General features: G+C 46.3%; 1 protein-coding gene across 2 annotated transcripts in view; it reads left to right on the top strand.

Annotated features, from left to right (window-relative positions):
- The first annotated feature begins 6,560 nt into the window (after positions 1 to 6,560).
- Positions 6,561 to 17,187, top strand: part of TXN2 (thioredoxin 2) — a 40,714-nt gene continuing 30,087 nt past the window's right edge. Inside the window, exon 1 of one of the 2 annotated variants that reach the window (XM_077452592.1) lies at positions 6,561 to 6,716. Coding sequence is in view for 1 of the 2 variants with exons in the window: in XM_077452591.1 (XP_077308717.1) it covers positions 6,727 to 6,735 (9 nt within the window). In the remaining variant the exon portion in view is untranslated. Of the gene's footprint in view, positions 6,736 to 17,187 lie in introns of both variants that reach the window. The other variant, XM_077452591.1, reaches the window with a different exon arrangement.

Genomic DNA, 17,187 nt, shown 5'->3' with positions numbered 1-17,187 from the left:
GCATTTTAGACGTATTGTGAAATACAATATTTAAAACTCAGTTTGACTGCTTAGATCTTGAATTTTAATAGCAACGAACTTCTGTTAGATTAGCAAACCTGTGAGATGAGCAGGGTTGCCGCTGCTTTTAAAATTCAAGATCTTAGTAGTCAGACGGAGTTGTAAGTACTGTATTTCACTATATAAACTGTTATAAATAAGTGTAAAATGCAAAACTCCGGAGGGTGTAACAACATGTCCGCTTTCCCCCTTCTTAGTGTATCCTTACTGTGGACGAGTGTGGGGTTTTGCAAGATGGCGGCGACGGAACGTCACTTCCGTAGCAAACTGCGATGGGTCACTGAATATGTCGTTACAACGCCACTCCATCCTATGTTGCCGTAGCAACGGTCTGGAAATAAAGCGAGATTTGAGTCTGTAAATAAAGCGATAAAACGGTCTGGAAATAAAACGAGATTTCGGCAATAGGCGATTCGCAAGGACTCCTGGGATAGTGTCGTCATGTATCCCAGGAGTCCTTGCGAATCGCTTATTGCCGAAATCTCGCGTTATCTCGCCTAGTGACGTAATCGCCTAGGAGATTAGAGGCGGAAGTCGTGGAGAACAAACTAATAATAAGGTATTTACAAGCATTTAAAAAAAATGGCCATTGTGTAAAGTATAAACTCTGCTTTAAAGTCTAAGTTTAGCCTAAATTAAAGAGGAAAATCAAACAAGGGACATAACTTCCATTTAATATGAAGGGTACCTTGTGGTGTTTCTTTGTGTTTAGAAGAAATCTTCCTTTGTCATTACTACCTACAACTTAATGCATAGAATGCATTAACTACTTCAGCCCTGGAAGAATTTACCCCCTTCCTGACCAGCCATTTTTTGCGATATGGCACTGTGTTGCTTTAACTGACAACTGTCTCAGCCAATCAGGAGGGAGCATCTCGGAGGGCCGAGACACCCGTGGACATCCCTGGACAGAGATGGGGCTCACGTAAGTATTAGGGCGGCTGCTACACACAGAAGGCTTTTTATCTTAATGCATAGAATGCATTAAGATAAAAAACCTTCTGACTTTATAACTCCTTTAAGGCTTTACAACCACTTTAAGCCGGTCATAGACGTGCTTGATCTAGGTTTGTGTCAGAGTCAGTTTTTTTATAGGTAGGGTTAAAAAAGGGCAATTTTTTTTTTTGTGTCAGTGTGTTTTAAGTATAATAAAATAAAATGTGCACTATTGTTTTTGCGCCCTACTACTGGTACAAACAGCAGATAGCACACATATGTGGTATCGTTCTGATCATTTTTAAAAATACAAACTCTTTCATGGGTTTTGCCTTTCTTTACACAAGTTACTGACACTTTGTTTCAACCTATCATACCGGTAAATGTAAGGTTAGGCTAAACACTTTAAAATAGTTTGGAACTACTTAGCAACCAGTTAAAGCAGAGTTTTTTTTTTTTTTTACAGTAGTCATCTACAATAAATACATATCATCTACAATAAATACAAATAAGTCTGTTGCTAGGGGGTCCCTCGTAATCTTCCTCTCCAAGGTGCCTGTCCTCATTTCCCTCTGCGCCCGTGCTCGTTAGCGCTCCTGGGAGATGTCTGTCATCATTTTCCAGGAGTCACTGGGCAGCGAGAGGGCTTCATTGCCAAGACAATGGGGCAGGCACCTCTGACGACAACGCTTGTTGTGATGGCAACGTCAAAGGTGTACATACGGCGCATGTGCAAGAACGGGCAGTGCATGCTGGTCGCTCAGCTGCACCAGAGCCCAGAAGATAGTGCTTGTGGGCTTCACATGCCCACAAGCACTATGTAAACTGCCACAAAAGAGGAATATAAGATACGTTCCTCTATGAAATCGGCAATCGAGCCCCAATTAATCACACTCTAAATAAGCCTTAGAGGGAAAAAATTAAGCATCCTAAAAAACTCTACGCTTTAAGGCAATAAATAATTTAATTCGAAATATGTAACATATAACATAGTGTATAGAGTGCAATGTTCAGGAGTATGTAACGTACACCAGTGCAAAATGGAGTTCAGTAGTCAGGGTATGTAATGTACAACATAGTGTATAGACTGCAGCGGTTAGGACTGTGTAACACACAGAGTGTAAGGGGAAGAAGTATGTAACACATACTTCCCAACTTTAAAACTTGGGAATGACAGACATGATAGAAAGTAGTATGTTGTAGAAAAAAGTGGATGTTCATGGATCGAGGCCATGGACAAGAATTCATGTGCACTTTTTTGTGTACTGTGATTCCACAGTTCACTTCTTTTTTTTTTTTGCTCACAGGGTTTGGCAAGATGTATTGCACCGTAGAGCTCAATAAAGAAAATTGGGTGCTCTTCCATGCAAGAATTGACCCATGGCATTGTGAGTAAATTGTTCCTGATAGAGGACAGGTTATATAAAGATGGCATGAAATGGCAGGCTTTAGAACAGATACTGCACTTCCAAGTCACAACCGAGAACTTAAAGGCTAAGTTCACGTTTAAAAAAAAAAAAATTAACATCTTCTTTCAGGTAAAAATATGTGCCCTTATTATTTTTTTTAGGAGCCTGTAAAGCATTGTACCTGCTGTGTCAGATTCCTGCAGACTGTCAGTGTAGCTGTCTGCCCCTACCTAGTATGGGCAATTACTGAATGGCAGGAAGATCAATGAACTACTAGAGCTGTCCTTACACTGCCATGCTCTTTTTAAATTGTGACAGCGGATGTGGGAAGAAGATCCCCCATCCGCTGTCACAATGGGGTCTGGGGGGCCACTGGGGCTGCTGATTTAGTAACATGTTAAACTTTGAATATGGGTGTAACATGTTATGAAAGCTGAGCTTATTCTTTAAAGTGGTAGTAAAGTTCTCCTTGTTGTTTTGTACCTACAGGTAAGCCTATAATAAGGCTTACCTGTAGATACAGTAAACAGCTCCTAAACGTGCACCATTTAGGAGATATTTACTTTAGTAGCAGCTGGTGACATCACTGGCGCATGAGTACTGCTCTCAATGGACAGTGTGACATCCATTGACAGCTGTGCCGTAGGAGTGACGTCATCATAGCTTGATGATTCAATTGGCCGGCATACACAAACACTGAAGGAAGACTGGGTGAAGATGGAAGCCCTGGCAGCGTGCCACTGGAGGGCTTCATTCTAAGATAAGTCTTGTTAATAATGTGCTAGTATGAGTTGCATTATCGACCTACAGAGATCTATTTTTTTGTGATTTATTCCTTCTTTTATTTTCTATGATCAAAGGCTCCATTCACACCTGACCATTTTATAGCACCCAAAACACTCAACATCCAAAATGCCATGGTTTGTAATTCTGCCTGTTCACATCTGAGAATAGTTCTGCATGAAGTTTACAAAAAAGTACATGCTTCTTTTGAGGTATTTTGGGCCAAATAAATGAAATAGGAGTGCCTAAAAAACACACAAAAAGGGTGCAAAACGCACATGTTTTTCTCTAGTAACTAGCTTTCTATTGGCTAAAAATAATAACAATAAAAGCCTCAGATGCCCACAAAAACTCTAAAAAAAATAAAAAACCTGCAAAACCAATTGAAAATGGGGCCTTTCAAAGGAAGCAGAAGACTGGTGTGTGTAGTGGGGGCAGTCAATGTCTCTGCAATGAAGGCCTTCTGGAAGTCACACGAAGACCTGCGCTTTGTATGTGTATGATATAGGCAGGCCATACACGGTTGTTCGTATCTCGGTTGGTTTTGCAGGAACCGGCCGAGATTCGAACCGTTAATGGGCAGGCTGAATATATCAAGTTGATTGATCAACTTGGGTACAACCAGTCTGCTGGAGTCTCTTACGATTAGCTGCTATAGCCGCAAGTGATAATCACGGATTCCCCTGTCAGTACTGTCTGGTCAACAACCCGTGGTTGCAGGAAAGAAATTTGCAGCGTGTATGGCTGGTGTTCTGTCAGAATCAGCGTCCCATCAGGTTAGGTAATGGAAGTGACATTCTGTCAGCTGCGCATGTGTCCACCGCTACCAGGTTTGCTCATCTGACAGAACACCTGCAGTCAGAAGAAGGCAGTGGACATCTTACTACATCCACCTACGTCTTAAATTTCACAGTAATTTTACCTATGCAGTGAGCATATAGAAATAAATATAGTATGTTGACATCTGTGATGTTGTTTGGATGTTACATTTTGAAAGAAGCTGGACGCCAGCAGTAGGAAGGTGACGGAGGCCATGTTCATACACCCCGCACTGCTCAGCGTTAAACCTTTAGGCTTTCAAAATGTAACATCCAAACCCCATCACAGATATGAATATACTATATTTATCTATATACACTCACTTTATTGCTAAAATTACTGTGAAATTCAAGACGCACCTGGGTGTAGTAAGATGTCCGCTGCCTTCTTCTGACTGCAGGCATTCTGTCAGATGAGCAAACCTGGTAGCGGTGGACACATGCACAGCTGACAGAACATCACTTCCGTTACTTAATCTGATGTGATGCTGATTCTTATGGAACACCGGCTATAGATGAGGCTGATGAGCCATTATGCTGCTTGTAGTGATGGCAGAATAACACATATTAAAAAAGCATATTAAAAATGTTTTATTCACTAAATATGCAGAAATGTGTGCAATCTAGGGCCCTCTGATTCCTACTCTATTAAATTGTATTGTAATTGTACAGTCAGCCCCTGTGTACTACACAAACTGTTGGCGTTATAGAAATCCTATTTAACCCCTTCCCGCCGACCGCACGCACATATGCGCACATATGCGGCCTCAGCCTTAAAGTGGTTGTATACTCAATTTTTTAACTTTTACCTACAGGAAAGCCTATAATAAGGCTTACCTGTAGGTAAAAAAAATATCTCCTAAACCTGTACGGTTTAGGAGATATTCCCCTCGGTATGCGCCGCTGCCACTGCAGCGGCGCATGTGCACAAGGGGATTCTCGGCCTGAAAATCCGGCAGTGGCCGGCCGGCTGGAATGAAATCTCCCGCGCGCATGTGCGGGAGTGACGATATCGCGGCTCCGGCCACTCACAGCGCCGAAGCCGCGATACCCGGAAGAAACGCCGAGGGAGCATATCGGCTCCCTCGGCGTGGATCGGGCCAGATGTCGGGGCCTCGTTCTAAGGTAAGTATTTCATAATGAGCTAGTATGCGGTGCATACTAGCTCATTATGCCTTTTGCTTTGCAGGTTTAAAAAATAAATAAAAAATTTGCGGGTTTACTACCGCTTTAAGGGGTTATACTGGGATGATGCCTGCAGCTGTGGTACCGGTTTTTAAAGCGTGCGTTCGGCTCTTCAGGGATAACAACCGAAAGCTGTTATTCCAGTGGAGTGTCCCCCCCCCCCCCCCCACCGCTCTTCCCACCGGGAGACCCTAGACACAATCCGGCACTTCCACCGGCTAGAGTGAGACTGGAAGGAAGCCGGAAACAGCTTTGATCCAGTCTCCTTAGTGTAAACATGGAAGCAACGTCACAACATCCCTTCCAGTTTACTTGGCTGCCGATGGCAAAGTTTAAAAAAAAAATACAGTATTCAGAATCACCGTTTTTGGCGATCTGAATACTTTGAAGTGCAAAGGAGGGACTTTGGGTCTTTCAGACCCCCGAGCCCTCCATAAAGAGTACCTGTCACCACCTATTACTGTCACGAAGGATGTTTACATTATTTGTGACAGCAATAAAAGTGATCACTTTTTTTTTTAAAGTGACAATGTAAAAAAATAATAAATAAAATAAATAATAATAAAATAAAAGAAAAGCGCCCCCTTCCCCGCGAGCTCCTGCAGCAAAAAAAATGCACACGTAAGTCACGCCTGCATATGTAAACGGTGTTTAAATCACACATGTGAGGTATCGCTGCAATCGTCAGAGCGAGAGCAATAATTCTAGACCTCTGTAACTCTAACTTGGTACTTATTATTTATTTATTTATTTTTTTTCAAAGCATGACATGTTAGGTATCTATTTACTTGCCGTAACATCATCGTTCACATTATACAAAAAAATTGAGCTGACTACTGTTTATTTTCATTTTTTTTTATTCATGAAAGTTTTTTTCCCAAAAAATTGGATTTGAAAGACTGCTGCCCAAATACAGTGTGACATAAAATTTTGCAACAATCGCCATTTAATTCTCTAGATTCTCTGCAAAAAAAAATAATAATAATAATATAATAATAAAATAATTAATAAAATTATATATATATATATATATATATATATATATATATATATATATATATATATATATATATAAAATGGGAGTTCTAAGTAATTTTCTAGCAAAAAATACGGATTTAACTTGCAAGCAACGAATGTCAGAAATAGGCTTAGTCATGAAAGGGATAATAATGAGGACTGATAATAACAGAACAGTAGATTTGTGTTTCCTGATTCTGAATGTAACATCTCTACTGATGAGAATAGAGCTGTAGTTGTAGGAGTCCAGGGTCAGGTGATAGGTGTAGGGGGTGATCAGTGTGCTTTGTACACACAGGACCTGGGTGACATGGCCGTCACGTGACCAGGTCTAGCTGTCACCAGAGATCCCTGGTCTCTCTCTCTCCGCTCAGGTGTCTGGGCACTTCCTGATGTTCTCTAGCCCAGCGAGGAGCGGCTGTGCGGGTTGGATATTGGTCACATGACCGTGTGATGTCATCAAGGTCCCTTCTGTGGGTAGGAAGAAGGAGGATCTACAAGGAGAAAAGTAAGGACGCATGGTGCAGGTGTGAGTACGGAGGGGGGTGGGGGTGTGCAGGGCTGGTATAGGGTGCTGAGGGGTCCTGGAAGTGGGCTCACCTCTTAGGTAGGTAGATATTATTTGTGAACAGTAATAAGTGGCCGAACCGAACATGGTGAGAGTGGCTGTGAAGGGAGGTACAGGCATGCTCTGGTCACATGATGTGTATATTACCCATAATAATCATCTGCTTGGAGCTAAGCAGAGAAGAGGATGAGTGTGAGGACCCTGTGACCTCCTCATACACACATCATGTAGAGTCCTAGACATGTGCAATACTGGTATGAGGAGTCCCAGGCTCACATCCACTCTATAGGCAAAGGGTCAGTTCATTGTCCATCAGACTGGGGCCACTAGGAGAGAAAGAATCGTATGCATTGGAGCTCAGTAGAGGGAATACAGACTGCAGTGTCGGTGGGGGTAATACATGTTCTGTTGTCAGTGGGGGGTAATGCACGTTCCAGTGTAAGTGGGGGGGGGGGGTAATGCATGTTCCGGTGTCAGGGGGGTAATGCGTGTTCCGGTGTCGGGGGGGGGGGGTAATGCGTGTTCCGGTGTCGGGGGGGGGGGGGGTAATGCATGTTCCGGTGTCGGGGGGGGTAATGCGTGTTCCGGTGTCGGGGGGGGGGGGTAATGCGCGTTCCGGTGTCGGGGGGGTAATGCGCGTTCCGGTGTCGGGGGGGGTAATGCGCGTTCCGGTGTCGGGGGGGGGTAATGCGCGTTCCGGTGTCGGGGGGGTGTAATGCGCGTTCCGGTGTCGGGGGGTGTAATGCGCGTTCCGGTGTCGGGGGGTGTAATGCGCGTTCCGGTGTCGGGGGGGTGTAATGCGCGTTCCGGTGTCGGGGGGTGTAATGCGCGTTCCGGTGTCGGGGGGGGTGTAATGCGCGTTCCGGTGTCGGGGGGGGGTGTAATGCGCGTTCCGGTGTCGGGGGGGGGGGTGTAATGCGCGTTCCGGTGTCGGGGGGTAATGCGCGTTCCGGTGTCGGGGGGGTAATGCGCGTTCCGGGGGGGGGTAATGCGCGTTCCGTTGTCGGGGGGGGGGTAATGCGCGTTCTGGTGTCGGGGGGTAATGCGCGTTCCGGTGTCTCGGCGGGGGTAATGCGCGTTCCGGTGTCTCGGCAGGGGTAATGCGCTTTCCGGTGTCGGGGGGTAATGTGCGTCCGGGGGGGGTAATGCATGTTTCAGCATCAATCTGATTATTAAATGGCCCTGCACCTGTTTGGAATATATAATGCCCAGCAATCAGTGATGCCGCGTACACACGATCGGACTATCTTTGCAGCGGAGGTCCGCCGGACTTTCCGAACGAGCGGACCTGCCCACACATGACCGGACTTTTTCTGCGGACTAGGTCAATCCGCCGGACTTTTGAAATGAACGAACTTGCCCACACACGGAGAAAAGTCAGTTCATTTTGAACGTGACTCCGATTAGACGGGACTAGCGAAGGAAGTGAATGTCGCCGCCTCCATTGGCGAGATTGACACCTCGCTGGCCCCGTCACCTGGTATGGACTTAAAGGGGAAGCCCTACGCCGAAAAAATGGCGTGGGGGTCCCCCCAAAGTCCATAGTAGACCCTTATCCGAGCACGCAGCCCGGCCGGTCAGGAAATGGGGTGGGGACGAGCGAGCGCCCCCCTCCTGAGCGCCCCCCGCCACGTGCCCTCAACATGGAAGGGTGCTTTGGGGAAGGGGGGGGCCTGCGGCACCCCCACCCCGAAGCACCTTGTCCCTATGTTGATGAGGACAAGGGCCTCTTCCGGACAACCCTGGCCGTTGGTTGTCAGGGTCTGCGGGTGGGGGGGCTTATCGGAATCTGGGAGCCACCTTTAATAAGGGGGCCCCCAGATTCCGGCCCCCCACCCTATGTGAATGGGTATGGTGTAGGATGTACCCTCACCCATTCACCTGGTGAAAAAAAGTGTAAATAAAAAAACACAAGTTTTAAAAATAATTTAGACAGCTCCGGTGGTCTTCTCTTCTTCCCTCTTGGGGGGGGGAGCGGTCTTCTCACTGGACTCTTCCTCTATCTTCTGCTCTTTTGCTAGCGGAGGAGCCCGGCTTTCTTCTTCATCGACGCTGTCCAGGGGTCTTCTTCCGACTTCGGGGTCTTGTCCCGCTCTTCGGGGGTCTTGTCCCCCTCTTCGGTTCTTCTTGCCGTGCCTCCGCTATCTTATAGCTCTTTTACTAGCATTGGCCTGGTCTTCCGTCGCCTTCTTCTCTTCTTCTTCCTTGCGATGTTGACGCAACGCTCTCTCTGGCCGCAATGGCAGGGACAAGTTGTGAGGCGACTTATATAGGGACAAGGGGCAGGGTCACTGGGAGATGTCACAGTCCCCCCTTTTTTTTTTTTTTTATGTCCTGCCACTAGTGGAAATTATAAATGCTCCTCAGTGAAAGGAATGGTGCCCCATTGTTGTACTTCATACATAGTGTCATTTACCACCTTGTAGGCGCCTTGTCCCACATCACTCCTCATCTTTGTCCTCTTCTATTTGGCTTCCTGTAAAGAAGCTCTCCATGCAGGGCCTTCTCATTGTTGATTGGTTGTTTGTGGAAACCTGCAGGCCTGCCTGCAGACTGTAGTTTGGGGACCATGGGTCCTAACAATCCAGAGTGAGTGCTGGCCACCGGAGGTCTGCCTTGGACTGTTGAATGGTTGGTTTGAGCTTCATCTCGTGGGTGTGGGAGGCTTATCTCAAAGTTTGATGTATCATCAAACGTTCACTTTAAAGTGACTGTGTTGCTGGCTAAAGAAAAATACAATTTCTCTTTCGTTCACTGACTGACACAGCTCCATTATTCTTGACCATAGAGTTGTTGGGCCACCTTCAGGAGAGGACTAGGCAGAACATGTTATACATGTAAAAAAAAAAAAGAACTCTCTAGTTCCGCCCAGGGGGTGGTCCCTTCAGTAACAACCCCCCAGCCTGCTTCCTGCAGCTTCAGTTTTTTTTCTGCCTAGTGAAGGAGATGGACCTAGGAACCCTGCGGACCATTGGTCCTGGGATTTTTTTGCTGAATGTTTGCCTTTTGTGCAAGATTTCAAGATCCTGTGATCTGCTATCAACAGCCGGCTGGGTGACAGGCTGGATACCCTTATCCTTGTAGTCTCCCCAGCCTGGCCATCAAGCGTGTGCAGACCATAGCTACGCACTGGGTCGGCCATGACATGCCCCTCAGGCTCCGGGACGGCCGGTGGGTGCAACGCTCCGGGGCACACATATGACCGGGCTACTGATGTCTGCGTCGCAGTGTGCCATGGTCAGCAGCCACCCCGTATTCTTTGGGAGTGGGTCTGTGATCGTGATTCCCCGTATTCTTTGGGAGTGGGTCGTGATGGTAAGTACAGCTCTCCCTGCCTCGGTGGGGTTGAGCAGCTGGGCATTCCCTGGGAGGCCGATTCGGGGGTCCCTCTACTCCCTCTCTTCTCTCCCTAAACCACCCCCCCCCCCCCCCCGGGGGGGATGCTGTATGATGGGCTGCTGAGTGGTGTGTGCCTATAGCTAGGGGTGGTTCCCTGGGTGGCTCTCACCTGGATGGGGGGCTGCGCTGGGTGGCTGTGTCCCTGGGTGTCTGGAGGTCTGCACATGCTGATCGCCATAGCGCTGTTCTGACGACGTTTTCACTGTCCTTCTCTGGGTACAGTTGTTTGCTGGCCATGTTTCATGTGCCTCAGTGGGAAGCATGGTCAAGAACCATTTTACTGTGGTTCAGCAGCCATTTTCCCTGTGATTTTGTCCCTTATACTGGATGCCCGGTGGCCATTTTGTTGTAGCCCAGCACGGTTTTTATGCTCAGCGCTGGTACCTGAGGCTCAGAACACCTGGGAGCTGACACAGGCACTAGTAGTTGAACGGCGCAGAACTCGGTCAGGGTAGTGAGTCCTGCAGTGGGGGCCCCTCAGTGTGCAGCAGCTAGGAGGATGGGACTGTGCACCTGTCCTAAGTCCTCAAGGGTGGCAGACAGGGTGGGTCAGCATGGCTTCAGAAAGTGGTGTTTCTTCCCCCGAACTCCCGGCAATTGCAACCGGATCGACTGCAAACAATGCAGTGCCTTTGGACGCTTTGTCGGCAGTCCTTGATACGTTCGTTGCCAGGATGGAGGCGGTGAGCAGGCGCAAAGGTCGTAAAAAGTGGCCCCTGTCCTCTGGGGAGAGCTCTGGCGCAGACTCGGGCCCAGCTGAGACTGGTGGCCCCTGCTCTGTCGTTTCAGATGACGCTGACCAGGACCGATCGGACAGTGAGGATGATTCCCCGTCCGGGTCCATGTGTGACAAAGCGCTTGTTGGAGCACATATCACAGCTGTGCTTGATACCCTGAAAATTCAAGATACAGCAGACCCTTCTGCTGAAGTAGCGGTCCCTTTTGGGTCCCGTAAGCCAGTCCATACACCTAAGGTGTTTCCGTATCTGACTTATTTCGATAAGTTCATATACAAGGAATGGGGTAGACTGCAACTGACCTTTTTGGTCCCAAAAAGTATGGCGGTGCATTACCCCTTTTGAGGAAAGCCTTCTTAAAAAATGGTTGGCTCCTCCGGTTGTGAACCCCCCAGAATCCAGGTTAAACAAAGTAACCACGATTTCGGTAGAGGGGACTCCTGCGTTTAAGGACACCACGGACAGGAAGGCCAAGGCAGTGGCCCGTTCCTTGTTTACATTTGTGGGGTCAGCAATGCGACCAGTACTGGCCTCTGCACTTGAGTCGCAGACACTTACTGAGTGGGCAAAACTTTTGCACCGCGAATTGGGGGAGCAACAGGCCTCTCCTGTCTGCGTGGAACTAGCAGACCAGTTAGTGTAAGGCCTTAAGTACATTTGTGACGCAGCCCTGGCTATGCTTCCTCTGCTATCCAGGGCTTCAGTGTCAGCAGTGTTGCTGAGGTGCGTGACTTGGCTAAAATGCTGCTCTGCGGACCAGGCATCTAAAAAAAAAGCCCTGACGGATCTACCCTCCTTGATGAGCGGCTCTTTGGAGCCTCGTTGGATGACATCATTAAGAATGGCACCGGTGGGAAGAGTATCTTACTCCCACAGACCAGGAAGACTAAGGAGCCACGCCGTAGGCAAGGGCCCTCTCTTTCCGCTCATAAGCGGCTTTTTCGCCCGCCTGGGTCTTCGGCTAAATGCCAGCCAGTCAGGACGACCTTTGAGGGACAAAAGTGTCCCTGGAACCACAAGCCTGCGAGCAAAAGTGCTACCGCATGAAGGTTTGCCCCGCCTGTCTCTCGGGTGGGGGGTCACTTTCAGGAGTTTGCAGCCCGGTGGGTCTCTGGGCTGTCCGACCAATGGGTCTGGGAACTGATATCCTCTGGCTACAAGATAGAGTTCCTCTTTTGGCCACCAAACAGATTTTTCCCCTCCAGCATACCCTTACTCCCGGCCTGCCGGGAGGCCCTCATGGGGGTGGTAAGGGACCTGCTAAGCCGCGGGGTGATAGTACCGGATTCGGAAAGGTTCCAGGGGTTCTACTCAAATCTGTTTGTAGTCCCCAAAAAGGAAGGGGTGCATCCAGTCTTTGATCTAAAAGCCCTCAACTGCTTTGTAAAAGTACAGAGGTTCAGAATGGAATCAGTTCGCTCAGTAGTCACTGCACTCCATCAAGGGGACTCCCTGGCGTCTTTGGACATCCAGGATGCGTACCTACACATACCCATATGCCTCCGGCATCAGAGGTTTCTGCGATTCGCAGTTTGGGAAGCCCACTATCAGTTTGGAAGTGGCAAGTTATATCTTTACTCTCTTAAAGAGTGGTAGGCAGCGCTGGTATCTGACATATGCACGTGTGCCATATAATGAGCCTGCATTGTACCCATTAGTTCCTAAAGCGCTACAGGGAACCAGATACCCAACACACACACACCTAAAACAAACCTAAGGGCCAGATACCATCAGGTCTGATCAAGCAACTGATCAGCAGATAGGGTGGTCAAGCCTTTAGTAATGCAATGTATAGCAGTAAAGAGCATGGTAAAGTGTAATTTTGTGTAAGGCTTGAGTCCAGAAATTCATCACATGCAGAAACTAATCCCCACCCTGCTATCAAACAATGATTTGCGAAAGGTACATGTGCTACATCAAATTGCCACAGGATGAAAGAGGCAAAAAAGTAAAAAAAAATAAAAATAAAAAAATAAAAAGTTTGAGCTTAACCACTTGCCGACCGCCGCACGACGATGTACGTCGACAGAATGGCACGGGCAGGCATAAGGGCTTACATGTACGTCCTTGCCTGCCCGACGGTCGGGGGCCCGATCGGGCCCCCGCCCGGTGCCTGCGGCGGTCGGTATTCGTTCGGGAGCGATCCCGGACGAGGGGACGGCCATTCATTCATGGCCACCCCCTCGCGATCGCTCCCGACGAATGAAAATGTCCCGCGACATCACTTCCTCTCCTGTAATGTAAACACAGGAGAGGAAGTGATGTATTCTCTCCTCCGTGTCGGTATTTTTCATTCCGGCACCGAGGAGAGAGCATTGGTGAGTTGCACAAGCACTACACTACACAGTAGAACATGCCAGGCACACTCACACCCCCCCTTTACCCCCCGTTTACCCCCCAATTACCCCTGCCCCCCCCAGTCACAGTGACACCAATTGCTTTTTTTTTTTTTTTTTTTTTTGCATTGGTGTCATTTGTGACTGTAATAACTGTTAGGGCAGTTAGGGTTAGCCCCCTTTAGTTCTAATGTGCCCCCCTAACCCCACCAATAAAGGTTTAACCCCGTGATCACCCCCCGTCGCCAGTGTCACTAAGGCTGGGTTCACATTGCAGCGGTTTATGAGAACGAATGTGATTCGCACCGCACTGCAGTGCAAATCACATCCGATCTCTGTGCGATTCGAGTTCAGCCATACAGATAGTATGGCTGAATTTGTGTCGCACCCGCCGCAAATTCGCACGGGACCCTTTTTTTGGCCCGCAGCAGAATCGGATCGCATGGGTGTTCACACCATGCGATCCGAGTTTGCAGATCGCACTGCGATATGCGAACTGATCTGGGGGTGTCATTAACATTTCACTGACACTCCCAGCAGTTCGCATAGGGCAGTGTGAACTGCCGCCGGGAGGCATGCGATGCGGGAACCCGCCGCGGATTCATGGCGTTCCCGCATCGCTCCAGTGTGAACCCAGCCTAATAAGCGATAGTTTTTCTGATCGCTGTATTAGTGTCACAGGTGACGCTAGTTAGGCAGGTAGGTATTTAGGTTCGCCGCAGCTTTTTATAGCGCCAGGGACCCCCATATACTACCGCATAAAGCCCCCTGATTGCCCCCTAGTTAACCCTTTCACCAGTGATCACCATATAACTGTTACAGGTGACGCTGGTTGGTTAGTTATTTTTTTTATAGTTTCAGGGCACCCGCCATTTATTACCTAGTCTCACTAGTGTACCCCTAAATTTAGGGGTGTCTACTTTCCAAAATGGGGTCATTTGGGGGGTGGGGGGGTTGTGCCATCTTGGCATTTTATGGCCTTCAAAACTGTAACGCCCTTAGAAAGCCTGAAGGCGGTGCTTGGTTTTCGGGGCCCCGTACGCGGCTAGGCTCCCAAAAAGTCCCACATATGTGGTATCCCCGTACTCAGGAGAAGCAGCAAAATTTATTTTGGGGTGTCATTTCACATATGCCCATGGCATGCGTGAGCAATATATCATTTAGTGACAACTTTGTGAAAAAAAAAAAAAAAAAAAGTTTGTAATTTTCCCGCAACTTGTGACAAAATATAAAATATTCCATGGACTCAAAATGCCTCTCAGCAAATAGCTTGGGGTGTCTACTTTCTAAAATGGGGTCATTTGTGGGGGTTTTGTGCCATCTTGGCATTTTATGGCCTTCAAAACTGTAATAGGTAGTGAGGAGTGAAGTCAAATATTTACGCCCTTAGAAAACCTGAAGGCGGTTCTTGGTTTTCGGGGCCCCGTACGTGGCTAGGCTCCCAAAAAGTCCCACATATGTGGTATCCCCGTACTCAGGAGAAGCAGCAAAATTTATTTTGGGGTGTCATTTCACATATGCCCATAGCATGTGTGAGCAATATATCATTTAGTGACAACTTTGTGTAAAAAAAAAAAAATATATATATTTTTTGTCATTATTCAATCGCTTGAGGCAAAAAAATAAAATATTCAATGGGCTCAACATGCCACTTATCAATTTCCTTAGGGGGTCTACTTTCCAAAATGGGGTCATTTGGGGGGGTTTTGTACTGCCCTGCCATTTTAGCACCTCAAGAAATGAGATAGGCAGTCGTAAACTAAAAGCTGCGTAAATTCCAGAAAACGTACCTTAGTTTGTAGATGTGACAACTTTTGCGCAAACCAATAAATATACAATTATTGACTTTTTTTTTACCAAAGACATGTGGCTGAATACATTTTGGCCTAAATGTATGACTAAAATTGAGTTTATTGGATTTTTCTAATAACAAAAAGTAGAAAATATCATTTTTTTTCAAAATTTGCGGTCTTTTTACGTTTATATCGCAAAAAATAAAAATCGCAGAGGCAATCAAATACCATCAAAAGAAAGCTCTATTTGTGGGAAGAAAAGGACGCAAATTTTGTTTGGGTACAACATTGCATGACCGCGCAATTACCAGTTAAAGCAGCGCAGTGCCAAATTGTAAAAAGACCTCTGGTCATTGACCAGCAAAATGGTCCGGTCTGAAGGTGGTTAAAGTATAACTAAAGGCAAAACTTTTATTTTTAATTTTGGATAGAGTGCAGAGGGGCTAGAATGCTTGTCAGTTTTTGTTGCTGTCTGTGCGTGTGTTAGGCCTCATATACACTGCTGCTGCTAAACGGACATTCAGAGGCAGTTGGACGCTTTTTTTTTCAACTGCCCCCGAACTAATATGTTATCTTTTGTGTACATGTACACAGGTTCGTTTACTGTCATTTTTAGGCAGTTGTGTTTTATAGGCCTTTTTTTTTAAGGTAAAAAAATGAGTTCAGATGCCAACGTTTCCGACATTTCAGATGCCAAATGCGGCAACCCGCGTTTAGCCGCATTTTGTTTTATAGGTGTGTTTTGGTTTTTGGGCGTTAGAATTTTTTTTTTTTTTTTTTTTTTTTTTTATTCTTAGAAACTCTTCTAAACGCAAACGCGGTATGTAAAAGCGGCAAACATTGAAAGTAAAAGAAAATACAAAATTTGGGTTGTCCCCAGAAATGTAAAAGAAGAGGAATCTTCCAATGGGGGCACTAGTTAGGAAATGAAAGTAAATCTCTGCAATGGGACACAGATGGCAAAAAAAACAGGTGTTATAACCCTCTCTTGCTCTATCCAAAATGTGGAAAAAAAAAAAAAAGTTTTCGCTATAGTTCTACTTAAATTAAGTTGTGATTTTATAGCCAGTGGCCCGCGCAGCGACTCCCGACCTCCACCTCCTTTTTGTCACTGCCGTCTATTTCTCCCAGACAATGAGTAAACCTCCTCCATCACACCAGCGGGCCGGCTTTGTTTGATCGAACATGCGGCTGGTCACGGAGGCAATTTTTTTTTTCTGTTGACTGGTGGAACTGATGAGTCTCTGTATGCTGAACTTGGATTGTTATGCTTTCTTGATGTTGGGCCCTGAAAGCTTGATTGCCGAATCTGTACTGTTGTACAATCCACATGCTGGTTCCTGTGATGTTAGGGACCCCATCAGTTTTGCTTGTTCAGCTCTCTGCTGCTGGCAGGTAGCCCACACCATTTGGCAAGGGTACCCTATTACCTTCACTGGTGGTGGTAGCACATTTGATGGTGATTATTGTTTCCTTGCTGAATTGAGCTGAAGTCCGAATATCCACCCATTTTGCACCATTTGAAAAATTAAGTTTTTTTTTTTACTTTGGACTCATCTAGGTGTCTCGACGCAGTTTAACATGGACATATAGGTCCCCAATATGTTTATGTATATGTTGTTTTGCTTTGCACGCAATGTCATTAATGTATGTTAAATTGCGCACTGTCACTTATGTTTGCATTATTACATATATCACTAGCTATTAGAGCTGCACGATTAATCGGTAAGAATCAAAATCGCAATCTTTTTTCCTTCCCATCTTCAAAACAGCATGTCACAATCTTTCTAACAAGTGCAGAGAGTTCTCACAGCTGGAAAAAAAAAATCGGGGCTGCCTGCCAAGTTTTATTACAACACTAGATGAGGAGAAGTTTTTAACCATTTAAAGACCAAACCTTTTCTGACATTTGTTGCTTACAAGTAAAACTCATTATTTTATGCTAGAAAATTACTTGGAGCACCAAACAAAAAAAAATATATATATAATATATATATATATATATATATATATATATATATATATATATATTATATTTTATTTATTTTTTGCAGAGACCCTAGAGAATAAAATGGTGGTTGTTGCAATATTTTTTGTCACACCGTATTTCTGTAGCGATTTTTTCAAACGCAATTTTTATGAAAAA

This window comes from Lithobates pipiens, unplaced genomic scaffold (assembly GCF_037356315.1).
Source record: "Lithobates pipiens isolate NorthernLeopardFrog02 unplaced genomic scaffold, aLitPip1_a1.2 Scaffold_23, whole genome shotgun sequence".
Classification (NCBI taxonomy): Eukaryota; Metazoa; Chordata; class Amphibia; order Anura; family Ranidae; genus Lithobates; species Lithobates pipiens.
Note: the sequence above shows the minus strand (reverse complement) of the source record. Positions and strands in the feature narration are given on the sequence as shown.